The following is a 20317-nucleotide window of genomic DNA, read 5'->3' as shown; positions in this document are numbered from 1 at the left end:
CACCCGCGACCTACCCCGCGTAATCCACACATCGCTCCCGCTCGTCATCTTATGCTACATTCTCGCCAATATCTCTTACTTCCTCGTACTCCCTGCCTCTGTCATCGAGTCTTCCAACACCGTTGCCGTGGCTTTTGGATCTCAAGTCTTTGGACCCGTGGGCTCGCTCGTCCTTGCTTTATTCGTCTCGGGCTCATGCTTTGGAGCCTTGAACGCAACAACTTTCACATCTGGCCGCCTTGTATACGCCGCAGGCAAAGAAGGCTATCTTCCGGCTCTGTTTGGAAACATAGGTCTGGGGAAAAATCATAGAGCGATTAGGCTGCACAGCTTGAATGCGAACCCCGGGAAGAGCAGAATACCAAGGAAATTGGTGAATTGGTTCGCCGATGCGGATGCGGGATTCTTCTTCACGCCCATCTCCGCCATGGTCCTCAACGCGTCGCTCACAGCTTTGTACATTGCCGTCGGCTCCTTCGATACGCTCGTCACCTTCTACGGCGTTGCGGGCTATTCTTTTTACTTTCAAACTGTGCTCGGTCTCATCATATTAAGAGTCAGGGAACCGGACCTAGAGCGCCCCTACAAGACGTGGATTACCACGCCTATCATTTTCTGCTGTGTCAGTCTCTTTCTGCTGTCAAGAGCAGTCTTTGCAGAACCACTACAAACATTACTAGTAGTAGCATTCATGGTCGTCGGGCTGATCATCTGGTTTGCATGGGTGGGCAGACGAAGAAGCAAAGAGAAGAGCAGGTTCCGAAGTCAGGGAGAAGGGAGTGAGAAAGTAGGATGGAAGTTTTGGCAAAGATGGAGGAAATGAGAAAGAACTTGGTTTGAAAAAGAGCCCACGCTGTATCCATGAAGCAATGAAAGACACGTTCGACGACCGTTGTGCCGTCCTGTTATCCGCCTCTAGCGCATACTGATCGTAAACTTTCCATCTTGCTCGTACCCAGATCCCATGTTCGCACTCTCGCCATCTGCCTCGTCCAACGCTTGCATAGCCGCCTCCGCCAGTCCACCAGCATACGTCTCTGTGTATGCCTTTTCCTCCGGCAGCTCACCATATGCCTGGTCCGCAATCGACTCCGTCATCCTCCTCACGGCATCCTTGATATCGCCGCTCGTCATCTGCCACAGCCCACTATCATCCCTCTCATGTCTAGCCTGCACTGCAGCAGTGAGGTACTGAATGGCCACCGCCTGCCTATCCACGCTCCTGCCACTCAATTTGCGCAGCTCGTCAGCCAATCGCGCAGGCCAGAGGTGAGGATCTTGCAGCACACCGCCCTCGCCCATGGACGCAATGGGCAGTCGTCCCAGCTCGTCGGGCAGGCGTGGCGCTATCTCGTAGGGAACAATATGGCTGGCGTCGGCGAGCTTCCAGTGCTCTTGGATGACCGCGATGTGCCTCAAGGTCTTTTGGGTGCCTCCAGAGGCTGCTGATCCCACACCCTGCTGGCGCTCAGTGGCGGTTGCGATGCGGTACGTTTGGCCTTCCTTGAGGCTAGGGTAATGCAGCCTCACTTTCTCGTCGCGCGTGGGGTGGTAGATGATAATGCTGAGGCCTGGACCGATCTTGCCGAAGAATGCTCCGCGCAGCGCGTTGTAGATCTCGTCGCCTTCGGCCATGATGGAGGTGATGGTGGCGTGGTAGGTATCGTCACCTTCGAGCATGGTGATGATTTTGCGGTTGCAGAAGGGATCCATTGCGAGATGGAGAGCTAGTGAAGTGAGAAGATGGTGTTATAGAGTAGTAGAATTGATTTGAGGTAATAGACGAGCGAAAAGTGGCTTTGGGTCAGGTATCGGCTTACGTAGGGTGCAAAAGCTCTCGAGCTGCTTTCACCTTGATAATAGGCAGACGTACATTTACGCGCAAAAAAGGCAAAAAAGAAACAAACGTAAAAATGGTACAGGCTGGGTTCGAAAAAGGAGTTTTGGGGAGCAATAATAATGGCTACCTTATTTCTGATAATCGGACTAGAGAACGGACATCCACTGAACTAACCCGGGATATCTTACTTGGTAGTCATTATTGAAATATTAACAAATCTTAAAATATATATGCTACGAGAAGAAGTTGGAACAGGTGAGAGGGTAATTTTGCGCGTGTTGTTGTGGGATTGTGCGGGGGTGAAAGCGAGCTCATGGGAAAACAGTGAGTGACACAAGAGAAGTGCAACATACCCTTAACACGCACAATGAACTGATAACGACGATGGGCAGCTTCCTGTCGCACGTACGCAGATGTGCACGAAAGCGCAAACTACAAGTTGGCGGCCCTTGGTATCTTTCGCCTAGCTAATCCCCAGGTTCTCACGCCTATGTCTACTCAGTGGTACATTGATATTTTACGGAATGATTGCTAATAATCTATAGAACGTCTTCAGGATAAATCAAGCCTAGTATGGGGCTTTGCTCTTTCTTTTACACATGCGGCCCAAGCTACAAAACAAACACTTGTACGCTAAACAACAAGAGTCGATGCAAGTTTGCGCTTGCACGGACGGTACCAGCACCATTCAGCAGCAACGATGAGAATGACGACGACCATATAGAAGATTTCAGTCCGACGCCAGTCTTATTTGTGGAGAGGTAAAAAAGATGGAGATGGTAGCGCTATGCATCTAGATGGATACGATGACAATGCGCCAGTACATGCGCAGGAAGCCGCTCCGAGTATAGACATCGAAGTTAACGCTCCCAGACGAGAGAGACCGAAATGGTGCGTATCGACGAGAGGGATTTGGCGTGGCCATCATCAGAAGAGATCAAACGGGACGCGATATGTACCTCGAGCGAAGAGCACTTGCTCTGCCGCCCATAAAAGCCGAGCAGTGGGGCACACGATGAAAGCAAGGTCAAGTTACTGAACTTGGATGGTGCGGTTAGGCTTAGTTAGCGCAGTCCCCAATACTAATCTCTGGGTGAAGTGCTGTATTCAGACGACATTTGGCAGTCAACAATATAGAGTGCGCGTATTGCCGTGTTACGCAATGCGTTGCCTTATGCAAGAGATGGACGTAAATTCCTGGGGTGCAGTACCTGACCAGGCCAAAGAACTTGTCACTACGCTAGCGTGATATTTCTGTCAATATGAGTCCGTACTTACATATAGTAGGTCTAGGAGCCCTCAAGAGTAGAAGTGGGGTTGTAAATCTCACGCAGATATCTCTACAACGCTAAACCAAATTGTATCCAAAAGCTCTTCAGCTTGTTATCGACATAAGTTTTACATGAGGATCTACTCTAAAGCCATACCGGCTGTGTCTCAAATGTACAACTCATTGTACAATTCTACAGACTAGCAATAGCTCAACAGGCTGTCCTAGGGCGTAAACGCTGTGTAAATGTCTTCTTTCAGGCATTTATCTGTCCTCGGTATCGTTATGCACGGCTAGCTACCAAGTTCTCATAAGGCAGCTTTGGATTGAACAATAAGATCACTCGTGATATAAGCCTCCTCGGGTCGATAGGACTGGAGTAGAGTGAGGACGTTGTCGTTAACCGCTAGCGGGACATAGAACCAAAAACTTCGCGCATGCGTCCACCTATTTCCCGACATTCTTAAGCTTTTGTTAATGTTCCGTTTGCTCCCACCCGCAATATAATGGGGGTCTCCTCCACGAGTCCTACGCTCACCTCTTGTCCTTCACTCACTTTCACCTCTGCACAATCGTGAACGTACAATACACGTAAAACTTCCTTCTCACTTACTCTAGCACTTTATTATTGTGTATATAGTTGAAGCTTGATGATTGTTTCCATAGACCTAATCGTAGTAAGGCACACGCCGTGTGGTTCAGCTGTAATCAGTTGTCCTCATGGATACGCACTGAACAGTTTAGGTCTATTACCTTTTTGCTCCTAATGAGGCCTGAGTTCGACTCCAGTACTAATCCTTTTCAATTTCAATTTTGTCTATTTTTGTGTGTGTCGGCGTGAACGGCAGCAGCTCAGTGTTGTAGGATAATATTCACGATGCAAACTTAATATTAAGTCTGAAACCGCGACAAGAATTGGGGAGCCTGCATGCCTCCACTACGCTTTGAGTGCAACGGTTATTTGACGCTCAGCCCCAACGAGTACGCGCACATTAGCAACAACAATAAACAAACAACAAAAGCCTAAATTCACTTTACCCCGACTTTTATCTTAGCGAGCTCGCGCCGTACACAGCACATGTACCTTAATCCTAGTTAACCCTGTACATATAATGCAGAGTTTAGAATCCTACAAAGTCACTCAAAATCTGCGAGGTAAGTGTCAGTGCACCACCCTGCGGTGCTCCGCAATCGCAGTCTGCGCAGTCTGCGCAATCATGAAGTCTATGTTCGGACGAGCCGTACGTAGTCCTGTATTTCAGATCGGTTGGTACGTGCTGGTCAAGATCTACTGTAGCTTAAGCAGCATCGCTAGTGTCGAAATTAGATCTAGATATTGCTCTTCCTATCTACGGAAACGGTCCAGTCCTTCTGCACGGCAATTCCATTCGCTGGCGCTCCCTTCGATGTGGTGTTCCCACTGTCGTCGCTTAACCGCATCATTTCTATTTCTGTCTGGTTTTGCCCATGTACAGCATCCACGATCTTAAGATCTTCCTCACTATCTAGCTTAGTGAGCCCGCCAATGGTTGAAAACAAGCCGCCAGTTGCCCCTTTCTTACGCGGACGGGACTTCCGCGAATTGTCGTTGCTGTTGTATTGATGGGAAGGGTACCCGCTACTGGGTCCAGGCGATTTGGCGTCTGATATGCGGGAGCCATTAAAGGAGAAAAGCCTATTGAGGCCGATGAGAGAAACAGCGGGTTTGAGACTGGGGAGGCAGGCGCACGAGAGGCCGATGTTGATTTCGACAATGGACCAGACGATAATCTCGCGGAAGTTGTAAGTTAGGTCTCCGGAGGTGGCGATTGGTATTTGGAGGAAGATAATCAGGCGAACCATTGAAACGACAGCGATGAATGTTCCCAGGACAAACATTCCGGCTAGAATTAGTCGTTGTCCGAGCGGAGCATGAAGGCGCCAAACGTAGGGCAACGGCATAGCCACTATGATGATATCGAGGACAACATTAGGCACCGATCCTCCCAAGTATATCGACCGAATTGGGATGCACTTTGCACCTTTCATGGTGATGTCCCATGCTGCCTGGACCGGTACGCAGTTGAAGATGACACAACACAGCTAGGGTGCCTAATGTAAGTGTTTGCTGATCAAGCTGCGGTAAAGGTACTTACAATCGCGATGAACCATGCTACGCACGCAGCTGCCACAATCCATATTGCTGTTCTTGCGTGGACGGAGAACAACCGCCAATAAAATGCGAGCACTGCGAATTTAATGCATGCGATTGCAAATGTGTAGAAGATCTGGGCAATCCAGATGCACTTCAGAAAGTCGATAATCATCAGAGGATTGGGGAGGCTGTCGACATGTCGCCCGAGCATAGATCTCATGCCTACGTAGTACAAGTTAACATGCCGTAATACTCCTAAACAAACGCAGAAGACTTACCGATTATGCAAGTATAGAAGAAGCCATTAGCTAGGAGAAGGGCGACCACGGTCATAATGTCATCCAGACCGATATTTGCCCAGCCACCTGCTTTTTTTCGACACCAAATCTTGAGCGGAACGAGGAGCATAACAAGCACGTAAGTAGAGCAGGCCACGCCATCAAGGCGGCGAATGTAGGCGTCACTGGCGGCAGTCAGCGCTTGTTTGGAGATGTATGCCTCCCCGAAAAAGATGAACGAGCACTGGATACCATGTTTCAAGATACAGCAATCGACCACTTTTCAAGCTGCAAGTCAAGGGATAGGATTGTTACTTACACGCTTTCTTCAGGGTTGATCACTGGTGCCATTTCATTAGAGCAGCCTCGATAGGCCTGACACTGGTTGAACGGGAGTAGAGCAAGACTAGGTCTTTAAACTAAGAGTGGGGAGGCTCGAGGAGTAGTAAATGCGCTGTTTTGGACCTGGGCCACCTAAAATGACTGGGTAATGGGCAGGAGGTGCTCCCAACACTCCAACGACTATCATCCACAGCGACCAAGCTCGACAATCAGACCGGCGTATACCGTTCTTAGGTTGTGAATTTGATGCATGCGTGCTTGAGAAGCTGCTACCTTGGATATGGTGCCCTCGCTTGTTCCGGCCGGCATAAAGTTTGACTAAACGAATGCAAGTCCAGGGATGATCATCCTTCACCTGCTAAACGGGCGTACTACGGACCGAAATTAAATTACTATGGTCGATGAAGCCGGCGGCAGCTCGGAAGACCAACACTTTCGCGGGCAATCTAGCGTTGTGAAGGCTTTTTTGGTGCTGATCGAAGGATCTATTGCCAGTTAAGGGTGTGTCCAACCTGCATACACGCGCTGCTTTTATTTTATCTGAGGGAAGTCTGAGGCGGGCTCGGTGCGGCTCGGTGCGGTACGTTAGGGGCTGACCCCACGTTGCATGGGCTAAGCAGGGGTGAGGCTTGTGCGTGGTGTTCACAGGCTTCCGCACTCGATTAGCCTACTCGTTCTGCTAGGGTTTGAACACCTATTATGAAATATTTGATACTTCCGTTCTGTCATTGTCAACGCAAGAACATCTTTTGTGAAATGACAGTGATGTCCTGCGCCGGTGCATGGCAAGAGAACCGCGGCTCGTGCTATCGCCCAACCCATGTCATTTTCGTCTCAAGCGTGTCGCGGAAGTCCTAACCCGCGCTTCCGCCCCATGTTGTTATCAAACTTTGTAGGGAAGATCCGCGAGGTGCATGTTATGCCTACAGGGTGTTTAGACGTCGGCTCGCATCCCTGTACTTTTCACTCCAGCCAGAGGGCCTACATTATCTGTTCGTGAAGTTCTGATTTGCCCTTCACCTGCTAGGTTGCGACCGATGTCCAAACCCTTGTAGAGTATGAGCCGCGTCTGAACCCTTTCTTGCAGCTTTTAGGCCAGAAGTCGCCTTCTCCATGACCCATGACTGGTTCAAACTGGTTGAGTTCGTTTGGGTACGAATCGACGTGCATATACGGGCCGGCTAGACAGACGAAGGGCTCTTTCTCGGCAATAGGAAAGCTGCGTCAAAGGACGACAACTAGGTTGCCTGCAATTGGAGTGTTCAGCTGAGGGATACCCAAGTGTACGGTTCCTCTGGACTCTTCTCGCACCCCCTTTCTTTCCTCGCATTCTTTGGACCATTCTCAACATGACTCTCCAAGATCAGCTGGGCGAGATCTCGTATCCCAGTATTTGGTTGCTGGGAACGTCTCTGGCCCTGTCCTATGTAGTGGTCACCGCTATATACAGGCTACATTTTCATCCTCTTGCAAAGTTCCCAGGGCCGTTCTGGGCTCGCTTGACTGTGCTCCCATCATGGTGGCACACCCGCACCGGGGACCGCCACATCTGGCTTTACAGTCTGCAGGAAAAGTACGGTGGGTACAACAATGCCCTAACGAGATGGGTAGAATGCTGAGATTGTATAGGTCCTGAGTTCCGCTACCGACCCGACAGCGTCTTAATCAACACTCCATCTGCCTTCAGAAAGATCTTTGGTCCCGCTGGAAACGTGAGGAAAGCCGATTACTACAAAGTATGGCCGCGCAACGTCGATACACATAATACGTGGAATGCAACAAGCATAGAAATGCACTCGCGTAAGCGGCGGGTTATGAATTATGCCTTCTCTGAAAGCGCTTTGCGATCAACCGAAGGGTTTCTCCATACCAATATCGACCGATGGCTTGAGCTGCTTGGATCGTTGGCTGACAAGGACGGCGAATGGACACCATCTTTGAATATGTGCGACTGGATGAACTGGCTTGTCTTCGACATTCTTGGAGATTTGTGCTTCGGAAAGTCGTTCGATATGAAAGAGCTAGATAGCAAGCTACGGCATGTGCCCGAGATGATGATTGGTTTCTTGGAGATAGTTCACCCTGTGAGTGACCCACATTCCAGTCACACTGTATCAAGGCCTAATGTTGTAGATTGGATGGAGCCCGCTCGGCTCAGCTTGGATTTGGCTGAAGCCTCGCGGCCTCGACTGGCTCCTGTCGGTTGCCTCGCCACCAGCCATAGTGCAGTGGCAGAATTTTGTAGACAAATGCCTGGCAGATCGCACACGTGTCCAAGAAGACCTAGAAAGAAACCCAAAGCCGGATAATGAAGTCCGAAAGGATTTCTTCTATTGGCTCTTTAAGGCTGATGACCCCGAGACTGGCAAGCGTGGCTACACTTTGGACGAGCTCTTCGGCGAATGTGAGCTACTGACTATTGCTGGTTCCGACACAACGTCCATCGTTCTTTCGGGGGCTTTCTTCTACCTCACGCGGCGACCAGATGTGCAGGCTAAACTCGCCAAGGAAATTCTCTCGACCTTCTCAAGCTATGATGAAATTACATCTGGTAACAAAATGATGTCGTGCAAATACCTCACCGCTTTCCTCGAAGAGGCCCTGCGGATGACGCCTCCCGTCTCCGCTGAGCCAGCCCGTAGAGTTCTTCAAGGCGGCACGACTGTGGACGGCCATTACATTCCCGAAGGACTTCACGTTAGCACCGGCTTGTACTGCCTCAGCTTCGACAAAGATGCCTACCCTGAGCCTTTCACCTTCCGACCTGAGCGTTGGATTGTATCCGAGGACAAGACCGTTGGCTCTTCCGAAGAAAGTGTCGCCGTAGCCCGCAAATCTTTCTGCGCTTTTTCCGCTGGTTCTCGCGGTTGTGTTGGAAAGAATTTAGCCTGGCTGGAGATGCGTATCGTTATCGCTAAGGCCTTGTGGATGTTCGAAGTGAGGGCTGACCCAACCAACAAGCTTGGAGGAGGCGACCCGCAGGGCAAGCCAGGAAGACAGCGTGAGAATGAGTATCAGACGTATGAGATGTTTGTATCGAACCGGAAGGGTCCGATTGTTCAGCTGAAGAAGAGGGCTCACTGAAGGCTATCGTCTCAACAATTTTTTGGTGTTTGCAGGTACCATCGCTTATAGCACAGTTACCCATCAACGGGTTACCTTTCATGTCAAGAGAGCTAGCAGATACAAGTATTGGTGTTTGTGACGAGTTTAGCACATGAACATGAAACCTTATGTAACCGCTTGTTGCATATGAACTAGTATGCGTGTAACAGCATTGATGTTGTTCCAAGTTATGTGATCCTCATAAAGGACCGACTGCAAGCGCATGCGATACCAACGCGATCTTTCCTCGCAGTGGGACGTCGCAGTAGAGTAATAGCAGCCAACAGGATGAGGCAAGCGAATGTGGATATCGTTACACATCACAACAAGCGATGGCAGTGTTGTGGATGCCTGATACAACGCACTTTCGTCTCACGCCGAGCTCATGTGTGTATGTCGATTGTCTCGATGGACGCAGAGCGACAGGATAGGTGTAGGAGAGTGAAAACATTGGTGTTGGAAGCACAAAGGGCGGGAAATGGTGAATGTTCTTGGCGGATCGACATACTAAACTTTAGGCGCGGTGCCTCGGGGTCCTCGGGGCCCAGCCCTGCAAGTTCTGAAACCTCTTATAACCCTCCCTGCGTAATGCACCGCTCATATGTTGATCAGTTGTAAATTACATCGAAACAAGTCAACGCGCACACTTTGAACTAACATGGTACGTGGGGAGCCCGGAAAACTGTGCTTTCCGTATCCGAGACAAGTCATACAAAGTTTCAGATATGACAATGACGTGTTATCACGTATGTATAAAAATAAGTCCGTTAAGGAATTGCTAGGCCATTTATCAGCATCTATGGGTCTGTCTCGTCCATCCTTCCGATATCCCTGTATCGAATTCAGCCGCATAACCTGGTACTTCCCTTGGTTCGTTCACAGTGCCCCCAAGCAATGTGATATGATACCCTTCGTTAGCGAATGATTGACAGAATCCCGTTGCCGAACCTTGCACATTCCCCGGTTTATCATCTTTACACCCCCACAGTTTTATAACCTCTGGGGCAGGTGCCCCATTGCGACGGAGCATAAAGGGATTCACAGGTATCATCATGATTTGAAGTAGATGCCAATGAGTCCGATGATAGGTGATGAACGAATCAGATCATGGCGCAGGGCGGATCGGAGTCAACTACAATAAACTATACATGAGCGCGCCTGGTGATCATAACAGCAGTCAGCATTGCTTGCTCGACCAAGGCTGTAAACCCTGCCTCCTGCAACTGCGATATGTATCAATTCAGAGATGGGGTTGGTACTAGGCATTGAATGAATGAAGAGTGTATAATCATTTTGATGAGGATGAATCGATGTGCAAGAGACTCGCGTGGATTGGTGAGCATCGTTGATTGACGTTTATGTTCATCTGAGGTAATCCAAGTAACAGAAATGTCTCAAAAGAGAAACTATGGCGAAGCCTAGGCTCTCATGACCCCCACTGGCGACAAAAGCCAACCCGCATTATAAGGCCACGCAATCTAGCCTTCAGAGTTCAAGGCCAAAATATCGTGAATGACGCGGACAGGCGGACGAATTCTTCTCCATACGCAGGTATTCTGTCCACAAGGGCAGTCTACAAGCAGGTTTAACGCTCATTATGTTGTCTTCCCTGTACATACAGCTGCTTCATCTATCGCGTCTGTGGCCTGCAGATCTCTTCGTGTTTCTACCCCCTGCTGTATCATGCTCTGTAGGTTTGATAGTCCGTTTCCACATACAAATCCATGGAATGCCTGTTCGGAACCTGAACTTCGCCTTTCGAGGTGCTAGAGTAGATGTCTCACACAGGAATCAAAGCCAATATGCCTTATAAGGAACTATCCCCTTTGCTGGCGAACCGTCGTTGGAGCGAGACGAACAAGGTCGAGTCGTCTTTCTGCTGGCAGAATTATACTCACCATGAACATCTCCAACCCCCGTCGAGTATCCTATTTGCGAGCTTCAGCATATGGGCCGGATATTTCTGTTCGCCCACGTTCGTTCAATGTCGGCAACTTCCACTCTGTTGATTTCATTACCTTCAAAGCCGCATGCGAGGCCGAACGCGCCGCGAAACCCGATTATGTGGACATCGAAAGTGTCATCGAACCGATCCCTCGTCCCGATTCTCGCGAGAAAATCCGCCGCATGTTCACTGTCTATCCATATCGCGACATGGGATGGCTTGTATCGATTGTGTTCATGCTCGGCAGCATCGCGTTCTCGATCAATGCTGGGGTTGCATTGCTTATTGCAAAGGATCCGAGTGCTGCCTCCGCCGAAAAAGCCACCGTATCTCTGGTGTCAATTAGTACGGGCAGCGTGCTGTTCCTACTAGTCGGCTTCATGGGCCTATTGACGGCATTCAATGTTGATCGTAGGGTCATTGACCTAAAAGTGGATGATGATGGGGCTTATAAGCCGGCTCTGATTGGAAGCAGTGAGTGGGTGTGGTGGCCGACGTGGCTCGAATTGCGCACTGTATACTTGCCAAACCTGGCATTTCGAGCAGGTCTCGTCCAGCTGGTGGGTGGTATCGCCTTCACCGTTACGGCTGTCGCGGGTCTACCTGGCGTTATCGACCTCACTGATCCTTCGAAGATCTTGACTTTCATATCTGCGCCGCAAGTCATTGGTGGCTCTATGTTCCTATGCGCCAGTCTAATTCTCTTGTTCTTGGCGCAAGACAAGTGGTATAGGCCGAAACCATTAGACGCAAGTTGGCAAAATGGCATATGGAACACAATAGGTGCGATAGGGTTTTTTACTGTGGGACTCATCTCAGTTCTAGCGCCAGCGCAGGCTGTGGCATCTGCTTCCCTTTTTCTTCTTGGAGGCGGGAGCTTCTTCATTGGAAGTCTGATTCAGTGGTATATGATCATGGAGCACTACCCATCCTAAATTTGGTCATAGATAGACACGACTCCCCACCGTACGCGGCAACACCAATTAAGGATGTAGCGAAATGCTCTCGGTGGGTTGTTTGGAGCCTTATAAACGAAAAAAATCAGTTGTCGATAGGATAATAATAACAATAATGATAATAATAATAATAATAATAATAATAATAACAGACTGTTGTGCATTAGAGTACAGCAAAATAAGGGATAAAGCCTTTGTGATCAGCGATTTGTAGTCATTTAAGTGGGTTCAACCATACATGATGTTCTCGAAGTGCTCATCCATAACAAATATATTTAGAGCACTTCCTCTCTTGGTCGGCATTTGTCTGGACGGGGGCGATGTTTAGCATGGCGGTATGGGGGCTACCGTGACGTTCAAGCCGTGGCTATACTTCCTTTCCCACTGTATAATGATCCCCAAAGAGGTTGACTTCAGCGGTGGCATCTACCATGTGGTTTCTAAGCGCAGGCTCGGATGTGGACCGTCGCGATTCCGTGTGCGACTCAGCGCATGCTAAGGAAACATCCCAGCAACTAATTTTGCCGGGGCTTCTTCGGACGCTTGACGTTTTGCGAAGCGGTGTTGCCCTTAGCCTAAGCAACTACCCGGCGCCGAGTCCCTAGCCCTATCCCACTAATTACTCACAGCAGTAATTAGCTAGCCTGTATAGGCAAAAGATCGTTATCTTAAACTCGCCCTCAAAAGTCATTGACGTTGAGACACACCACGCGTGCAAATTTCGTGTCTCAAAATCCCCGTTACAAGCCCGAAAGCAGGGAAGTAAGGGGTGAGTGGGGCAGACACGTTTTGTTTAAATCTGTGCTGTAGAGTCACCACTTCATTTTGCTATCATCAAACTTTCTTCCCCTTCGAGAATCACCCCCCACGCATTCATCATGAAGATCGCCATTGTAGGTTGTGGCCTTGCTGGCATGTCAACATATCTGTCCCTCCGCAAATTCCTTCCTGGCGACCACGAGATCATTATCTACGAATCACGCAAGCCACGCCCTGTCCAAGATATAACAGCTGGGCCTCTCGACAGCAGAGAAGCAGTGGCACCACAGGGTGGTGCCATCGGAATCTCTGCAAATGGAATGCGCGTTCTGCACGACCTCGACCCTGCAGTCCATGTAGCGATCCAGGAGCGTGGGTTCGCACATGATACACTTAAACTGAGGAGTTCCAGTGGTTGGGACTTGGACGTTGTGTCAAGGATGGAGCGAAACGATGACATCACCATGATCATGGCCAGACAGGTTGTATGGCAGACGTTGAGGGATACAATTCCCGATCACCAAGTCGTCGTCAGGAAAGTAGTCAAGGTTCTGAAGAGGGGCCAAGCAGGCAACTCGAAGCCAGTCATCACGTTTGCAGATGGCGAATCGTTGGAATTTGACCTTGTCATTGGCGCCGATGGAGTACACAGTACTGTGCGAAAACAGTTCTTTGGTGAACAAAGCGCCGGTTATCCTGCAGTATTTTCGTAAGTTGAGTTGCAGACACGTCCTTGGACGCCGGCACGACTCTGCAGTAGAGTTTGCATTCTTCAAAAAGATTGACACAAGAAGTATGGCTTACATCCTTTTTAGGAAACGATGCGGAATATGGGGCTTCATGCCAATGACCATCCCGAAAGAAGTGACGGAGAGAAAGTCTGTCGTAATCGTACTCGGTGACTCTGCCTCTATGGGTTACAGTGCTTACCGTCCCACCAACGAAGACTCACTTACATGGTGGTCTTTGTATGAGACACCAGAACCGCCTAGCTCAAAGGAAGTACCTCCCGAGTTCGTATCGAAGCTGCTCCACGACATGTACGGGGATTGGGCAGAGGAAAATGTACAGAAGATTTTGAAGAACGCCTCGGCGCCTTTCATCTATCCGATCTGGACAGTCCCTGAACTCCCCACGTGGGGTGATGGAGGTGTCGTGCTTGTCGGAGATGCCGCTCATGCTATGACTCCGGACATTGGCCAGGGGACGAGCCAAGCTTTTGAAGACTCACAAGCACTTGGCAAGGTTCTTGGCCGTGCACTGCAGGTGAACGGCATTTCTGAAGATGGTGCTATTGATTTGGCTGTGAAGGGTCTATTCGAATGTCGACAGCCCCGTCTTGCGAAGATGCACGTTCTCAATGAACAAGCCAAATCAAAAGGTGTGAAGCGGAACGTATGGGTATCCAGATTCATCATCTTCTGCATCTGGCTGATGCCGAAGTTTTCGTGGTTACGTAAGTTATCGAATTCCGTGACGTCATTGGATGCGATCGATGTGCTAATTTTTCCAGGTAACTTGTCTTTTGGCGGAGGCCATGATACGGATGAGATTCTCTATGGTTGGGATGTGGATGAGGAGACGCGAAAAGTGGTGGAGAAGTCGAACAAGCCGTTGTGAGAGCTCCTATGTTGGATCAAGAGCGCCCTTTTCCGTTTTCTTTTTTGCGTAGTTAGAGTCGTCTATAGTGTGGCAAATTGGATTCGTTTATATATCAGGATTATCTGGTTTTGAACCGTTCTGTGATGTCTCAGTACTGCATGGTTAAAGGTCAACCAACGTTCTGTAACGAATCTTTGTCAGCGCTACAAGGAGACCATTATGTTCAGAGCATTTGGTTCCAGACATTGGCGTTGTCGTTCTTATTTGACCGGGTACGATCAAAGCCGACAGCTGTACCTATATCAAAGGGCGTACTCATTACGGTCTAGGCAGTCATAGTTCTCAAATACTTGATAACACTGAAACAAAATCCGCAGTTATAATGCTTTGGAACGAGGCACAGATTCTGGGCGGTATAATACAACCACACTAACGAGTAATTTGACGCACTCCAAATGCAGACTTTTCCTTCCCTTACCAGCCTCTAATATGTGTAAAACATATTCTAGTACCCGTTGCAGAGTAACCAAGTCCCTCTAAGCATGTCATAACAAGCAGTACGAAACAAGGCTTTACCGCACACAAGACAGCCCTTAAGTCAAACATCATGAGAAACCCGGTAGCGCATTTATCATGCTAGTAGTAAGAGTTCGCCCGAGAATGCATGACCAACCCACTAACGCCTATCGCAATGCCAACCGCAAGGTTGAACACATAAACTGGCTCGTTACGGCCTTTACTTCCCCCCAAATATCCTCTTGATATCCGCAAACTTAACTGGCTTGACCAAATATGTGTCTACACCCGCCTCGTACGCATCCTTTTGATCTTGTCCGCTGGCGAGCCCTGTCAATGCCACAATGTGGCTCTTGGGCAGTCCATTCTTAGTCTCGAATTGCCTGATCTGATGTGTACTCGTAAGCCCATCCATAATAGGCATACTGAGGTCCATCAATACGAAATCAAAGGGGCGGGTAGGCGTGGATGTAGCCTGTGCTTCCCGTTTGTATGTTTCCAAGGCTTCGAGACCATTCGTAGCTTCGGCATAGCGCAGACTCTGACGCTTGGCGAAGACCACGAGGAGCTTAAGGTTTATCGCGTTATCGTCGACAAGGAGGACACGCGGGTTGAAGTACTCCCCGCGTTCGGTTCGTAGCGGGCTTGTGGGAGTGATGATGGAGGGGAATGGCCGTGGTAGTGGCGAGTCTTGAACTCCGCTACTAATCATAGTTTGTTTCGAAAGGTCTTGTGGGAATGCATCGCTCAAGCTCCGCTGCACTAGGGTGTTGGGCACAGCGAGAGGTCGGTGTTGCTGAACTACGAAAGTGCTCATTGAACGCGAAAGTGGCCTCTCGCTGTTGTCCTGTGAGGCTCGCTTTTGGCATTGTAGAAGCGCTCGGGCAAGTTTGCGTGGTCCGCAGCTATTAGCTGCATTAGAAATTTCCCTCAAAGATGTTCAAAGCACCTGAAGAAGCACTTACGGTTGCGCAACAATCTCCGCTATCCAACCTAGCGCTTCGATCTGCCGTCCAAGCCGATTTTCTATCGCTGTCCTTTCTGCAGTATCCGTACAGATACAAACCACAGACAGCGGTAATTTGTTGACTCGATTTGCACTCGGTTTGAGGGTCAGCTGATCAAGAGATGGCGAGTCTGTGAGTAGAAAATCGACACCAGCGATCGATGCATCCGCATCAGAGTCTTTCGAAATCTTCATCTTAAAACCTTGACATGCATTGAACATCGACTCTTTGGTTTTGACACCACGCGCACCACCGCGGGTGTCTGGCTCGCCAATGATACTAACGGTTGCGCCTTTGAGCGTCTTGGGAGCGCGGAGAAGATCGTGATCTTGAGCATTGTCGTTCCGTACAGTCGGCAATCGCATCGAGATTTTGATGGCGGTACCGATGTGGACTGTGCTTCGCACGTCAATCTCCCCCTTCAAGCTTTCAACTATCTGTTTGACAATGCTGAGACCGAGTCCAGTGCCAGAACTGAAAGGGTCTTCTTGGCTGAATGGAGAGAAAAGCTTAGTTCTCTGGTATTCACCAGACATTCCACGACCACTGTCCTCGACAGTCAGGGACAAATCGATAGAGCCGGGGGTACTGCTCGACTGTAGCATCTTGATGGCAATGAAGCCCGAGTCAGTGTATTTTAGCGCATTTCCGAGGAGGTTCATGACGATTCGCCGAAGAGCCCCAGGCTGCGAGCGGACGATCCAGCTAACATCCGGTTCCACAATGAGCGATACCGCTACTGACCCGTGAGTGTCCCTGCCTGCCTCAATGGTGGCATGGTTCATGTCGCCTTTTGTGCTGTTGGCGTCCACGCTTTCAGCCTGATCGTAAATTGCGGACCCGCTGATGTTATGGGTTTTCCGGAAGGTATGGCCAGTGCAGACTGTGTCGCAAACCTCCTCAACCAATTGCGCCAAATCGAACTCGGCTGTAACGCCAAGTATGGAGTTGTCAGCCGGTAATTTTCTTGACCGGCCTTCAACGCGATTTTTCCGCCTTGATGCTGCGCTTCGCAGTTTGTTGATTTTCGCGTAATCAAGAACATGATCGATAGTGTCGAGCAATGTCTTTCCACAGATTTCGATAGAAGATACGAGGGACTCTTGATAAGCCGAGGCTACTGTTTCGCGAAGGAACTCGACAGAACCGAGAATACCATGGAGGGGAGAGCGCAGCTCATGGGATATAGACGCGATAAAGGTTGTCTTGGCACGATCAGCTTTCTGTGCGCTTAGACGTGCCACTTCGCTGGTAATACTGTTCCCAAAGGCTTGGAGGTAGGGAAGTTCGTTCTCTGGGCTCATCAGTCTTCCGGCTTGTGTTGTCCAAATAAAACCTCCTGCAACCCATCGTTCGGAAGCAGGATCCCAGAGAGGTAAGAAGATGAGCGTTCGCACGTTGGGTAACACCCTGAGAAACTCGGTAGGGATGAACTTTTCTCTCTTTTTCTTTTGTTTTCTTGCGCCACTTGTTGTTGTTGTTGCGGATAAGGTGTGGTCTGATTGATCGGTTTCAGACCGCTCAGACTTCTCATCAGAACTGTTGACCCCGACGCCTTCTTCATTATAGTTGAAAAACTTGCCATGTGGATAGCGATGAATATACCGCTCCATAGCCGTATCGGTAAAGGCAAAGTCAGTATGCACCAACGCTGCATTGCCCTCACGTAACGAGAGGCCAGCTACAGGGCAAGGCTTGCTGTTTGTGGTCGAATGATCGTTTGCACCTTCGGCAAAATTAGTGTCCTGTTTTTTCTTCCTCCGTGAAGTAGTGGTGGAGTCGCCGGTGTCGAAGTCAGTAGTATTGTTTTCATCGCTGCTAGCCGCTTCACGGCTGGCGTCGTGGAGATGGACTTTGATGCTAGCTGTAGAGGTATCAAAGAATACGACACCGTCGGCCTCAGTACTCTGGCGCATGATGCGTGCTGCTCGCTGGAAAATGCGAGCTGTATCTGACTCGGCATCACGTTTACGCAAAGCTTGTCTATTTGCGGCTTCAAGCACTGTGACGGCCGGATTCTCTCCATCCTCTAGTGTCTCAAGACGTGCATTCTCAGTCTGTCTCTCCATAGTCGTGGGCCTAACGCCAGAATCTTCGCGTATGTCCTGGGAAGAAGAATGCTCAATAAACTGAGTTAGGCCGCGGACCATGCGCTCGCCCTTGCTACGGTCGAGGCTGTTCTTGGCGAGTTCGAGATGTTCCATCACAGCAGAGGCTACGTCTTGCATGAAGCGCAAGTCGGCAGCACTGATGCTTTCACGTGGTCTCTCATCGGAGACGGCATAGACGCCGATTCGGTGTCCTGCCCTCGTAATGATAGGCACTCCAGCATAGAAGCGAATACCAGGCTCACTCTTGACATAATCTTTGTCGGAAAATCTAGGGTCCGACCTGCAATCAGGCACAACCATACATTCAGCAGTAAGTGTTTCTCCATTATCTTCCTTTGCGGTATATGTTGATTTGAAGGTATGAAAGCAGATGGCGTCGGCCTTGTTCAGAATGGCATTTCCAAGCCAGACTTGATCCTCTGGTAGTTCGGCGGTGGGGGAGAAGAGAGACAGGGTTCGGGTCGCCTCAGCCAGGATGTATTGTCGGTGGGAGTCAATCAGGGACACCATGGCGCGTCGAGCGTCTAGACGGAGGGCAGCGAGCTGGGCGAAAGCAGTCAAGCTCCTGTCCTTTGAGGTCTGGGGCCGATAGCCTGCGTAGGTGAGGCTTTTCGAGCCGCCAGCAGCATCGAGAAGGGTTTGTGCATCGAGCCATGGGCGGTAGTATCTAGACCAACATAGTCATATAATTAGTTTCTTTTCCCGCAGGCGCACATGCGTACGAGGCCATTACATTTACTGACCTGTGCAGATCACGCTCGCGGGCAGCCTCGAGGTAGGGTAAGGGCATGGTGCAGGGCCAGCTACATCAATATGGCACGTCACGAAGGCGCTATCGAGTACAAGGAGGCAGCGAAGGCGGGACCCAAACTCTATTTGAGCCGGCGGCTGTTGTTCAAAAGCGTTCCTGGCTCCCGCGGGCGGCCATGTGGACAAGACGTAACTCCTTCTGTGCTAGACGCCTTGAAAAGTCTGGCCTCTCACAGGGCTATGAGTCGTCAACCCCCCGGTCTATCATCTTGCAAACGCTATCCTGCAGCATCGAGAGTGGGCTGGATGCATCCTGGAAGGCGACGCCAGCGAGCATTGCAGGTTTCTCGTACGCCTTGGCCCGCCCGCATGAGTGCAGCCGCTCGCGGCGTGACGCGTGGAGAAATATTTTTGCCTGGCTGACCGGCAAGCCCGGCATGAAGACAGGTGCGCCGTTGTTGCAGCAAATGGAGACGATGGAGACGACGTCGAAGCAGATCTGGCGATAGTATGCGCATCGGAGAAACGCTTGGACCCCGTCGCTTATACCCGTCGACCAGGCCATGCGAGCCATGCGCGCCACCCAAACTTCTCAACTTCGTGTACGTGTGTTCTAGAGAGACGGCTGCATGCCATGTTCGAGCTACCAGGCGCAAAACGGTAATAGGGAAACTCCATCGTCGCCACAGTTGGTGTACTGACATGTCCAAGAGTCCGTCGCGATGAGCTCCAATCCCCCGCATCGTCACCGCGATCCTCGCCAGACCCCGCCCTAGAGGACCTACTACGCTCACAAATACGCAATGAATATGCCTTCACGACCGCTGAAATCGATACCACTGAGGCTGCAGAGGCTGCACACAGCGATGGAGAAGAAGAAGTGGAGCTGCGCCTCTTTGCTGCGACCCCCAACGCTCCTCTCCAGACCACCAAGATACGACTGTCTTCACCAGGCATAGGCACCGGGGAGCCTGGCTTCGTAGTGAAGAAACCACGAAGCTACTACTTTGCCGATGAGCCTTCAAGTGAAGAGGAAGCCGCGTTGCAGGCGGCAGCCATAGATGGGAAGACGGTGCTAGAGCTGTCGAGGGATCCATGGCCGGGTTGCGCACTTCCCTGGAAGGTGCGCACCATATCAGCAGCCGGTATGAAGAAGGAGGTGCTCATTGGTCATCCTCCGACTCTAGTCACGGTAGAAGAGGAGGAACACAAACGCAAAAGAAAGGGCAAGAAGACGAGGATTGCCCTCCGGAAGAAGCGACAGGCTACAAAGGAGAAGCAGGATGAAAGGGCCAGACTGGCTCAAGAGAAGGACGAGGCAGAGCGAGAAAAGAGAACACGGAGGAACAGAGAGAAGAAGGTCAAGAAGAAGGCCAAAGCGAAGGCGAAGAAGGCGTCAGACGGTGCCGTTGAAGGTGAAGCCCACGACACAGATACTGAGCAAGAAGCCCTTATGCATACTTGAATTCCTCATGCTGGAAAGCACACTCCACGGTGAGGCTTGTCCAGCGTAACGCAAACCTAGCTACGGCTAGAGTACTACATCGACCCACTGAACTTACTCTTTCACTCACTATCACCTGCCGGGTAGAGACACTTTCACTGGTGAACGTGATCTACAATCACCTGGCACCTAAGTTTCTCAACAACTACAACACGTTTCCGTCCACCCAGCCTCGGCTACTTAACTCGCCTATCGCTT

At 50.2% G+C, this 20317-nt stretch overlaps 7 protein-coding genes across 7 annotated transcripts; 4 read left to right on the top strand and 3 right to left on the bottom strand.

The window, feature by feature from the left end:
• Positions 1 to 710: 710 nt before the first annotated feature.
• Positions 711 to 2049, bottom strand: K460DRAFT_365670 (uncharacterized protein). Its single transcript, XM_040933224.1, has one exon. The coding sequence runs from the start codon at positions 1711 to 1713 to the stop codon at positions 916 to 918; it is 798 nt and encodes a 265-aa protein (XP_040787289.1). The 5' UTR covers positions 1714 to 2049; the 3' UTR covers positions 711 to 915.
• A 2146-nt stretch (positions 2050 to 4195) lies between these two features.
• K460DRAFT_97550 (uncharacterized protein) lies at positions 4196 to 6047 on the bottom strand. Its single transcript, XM_040938848.1, has 4 exons — positions 5842 to 6047; positions 5523 to 5707; positions 5246 to 5466; positions 4196 to 5192 (listed from the first exon to the last, which is right to left on the bottom strand). The coding sequence occupies exons 1-4, from the start codon at positions 5871 to 5873 to the stop codon at positions 4440 to 4442; spliced, it is 1191 nt and encodes a 396-aa protein (XP_040787288.1). The 5' UTR covers positions 5874 to 6047; the 3' UTR covers positions 4196 to 4439.
• Positions 6048 to 7213: 1166 nt separating this feature from the next.
• K460DRAFT_405003 (benzoate 4-monooxygenase cytochrome-like protein P450) lies at positions 7214 to 8948 on the top strand (the record flags this gene model as incomplete). The annotated part of the gene is made up of 3 exons (XM_040936788.1): positions 7214 to 7442; positions 7494 to 7948; positions 7998 to 8948. 3 exons carry the CDS (start codon positions 7214 to 7216, stop codon positions 8946 to 8948), a joined length of 1635 nt encoding a protein of 544 aa, XP_040787287.1.
• Positions 8949 to 10868: 1920 nt separating this feature from the next.
• K460DRAFT_394548 (uncharacterized protein) lies at positions 10869 to 11849 on the top strand (the record flags this gene model as incomplete). The annotated part of the gene is made up of 1 exon (XM_040936000.1): positions 10869 to 11849. The coding sequence occupies one exon, from the start codon at positions 10869 to 10871 to the stop codon at positions 11847 to 11849; it is 981 nt and encodes a 326-aa protein (XP_040787286.1).
• Positions 11850 to 12301: 452 nt separating this feature from the next.
• On the top strand, positions 12302 to 14249 carry K460DRAFT_354609 (FAD/NAD(P)-binding domain-containing protein; the record flags this gene model as incomplete). Its single annotated transcript, XM_040931799.1, has 5 exons — positions 12302 to 12348; positions 12523 to 12632; positions 12768 to 13338; positions 13445 to 14085; positions 14143 to 14249. 5 exons carry the CDS (start codon positions 12302 to 12304, stop codon positions 14247 to 14249), a joined length of 1476 nt encoding a protein of 491 aa, XP_040787285.1.
• Positions 14250 to 14601: 352 nt separating this feature from the next.
• K460DRAFT_365664 (sensor histidine kinase-like protein/response regulator) lies at positions 14602 to 18909 on the bottom strand. The gene is made up of 3 exons (XM_040933223.1): positions 18609 to 18909; positions 15713 to 18532; positions 14602 to 15652 (listed from the first exon to the last, which is right to left on the bottom strand). The coding sequence occupies exons 1-3, from the start codon at positions 18653 to 18655 to the stop codon at positions 14968 to 14970; spliced, it is 3552 nt and encodes a 1183-aa protein (XP_040787284.1). The 5' UTR covers positions 18656 to 18909; the 3' UTR covers positions 14602 to 14967.
• A 178-nt stretch (positions 18910 to 19087) lies between these two features.
• On the top strand, positions 19088 to 20224 carry K460DRAFT_97459 (uncharacterized protein). The gene is made up of 2 exons (XM_040938846.1): positions 19088 to 19275; positions 19327 to 20224. The coding sequence occupies exons 1-2, from the start codon at positions 19250 to 19252 to the stop codon at positions 20078 to 20080; spliced, it is 780 nt and encodes a 259-aa protein (XP_040787283.1). The 5' UTR covers positions 19088 to 19249; the 3' UTR covers positions 20081 to 20224.
• The last annotated feature ends 93 nt before the right edge of the window (positions 20225 to 20317 follow it).

This window comes from Cucurbitaria berberidis (assembly GCF_010015615.1).
Source record: "Cucurbitaria berberidis CBS 394.84 unplaced genomic scaffold K460scaffold_3, whole genome shotgun sequence".
Taxonomy (NCBI): domain Eukaryota; kingdom Fungi; phylum Ascomycota; class Dothideomycetes; order Pleosporales; family Cucurbitariaceae; genus Cucurbitaria; species Cucurbitaria berberidis.
The sequence above is the reverse complement of the archived record's forward strand: the minus strand, read 5'-3'. Positions and strand labels throughout refer to the sequence as shown.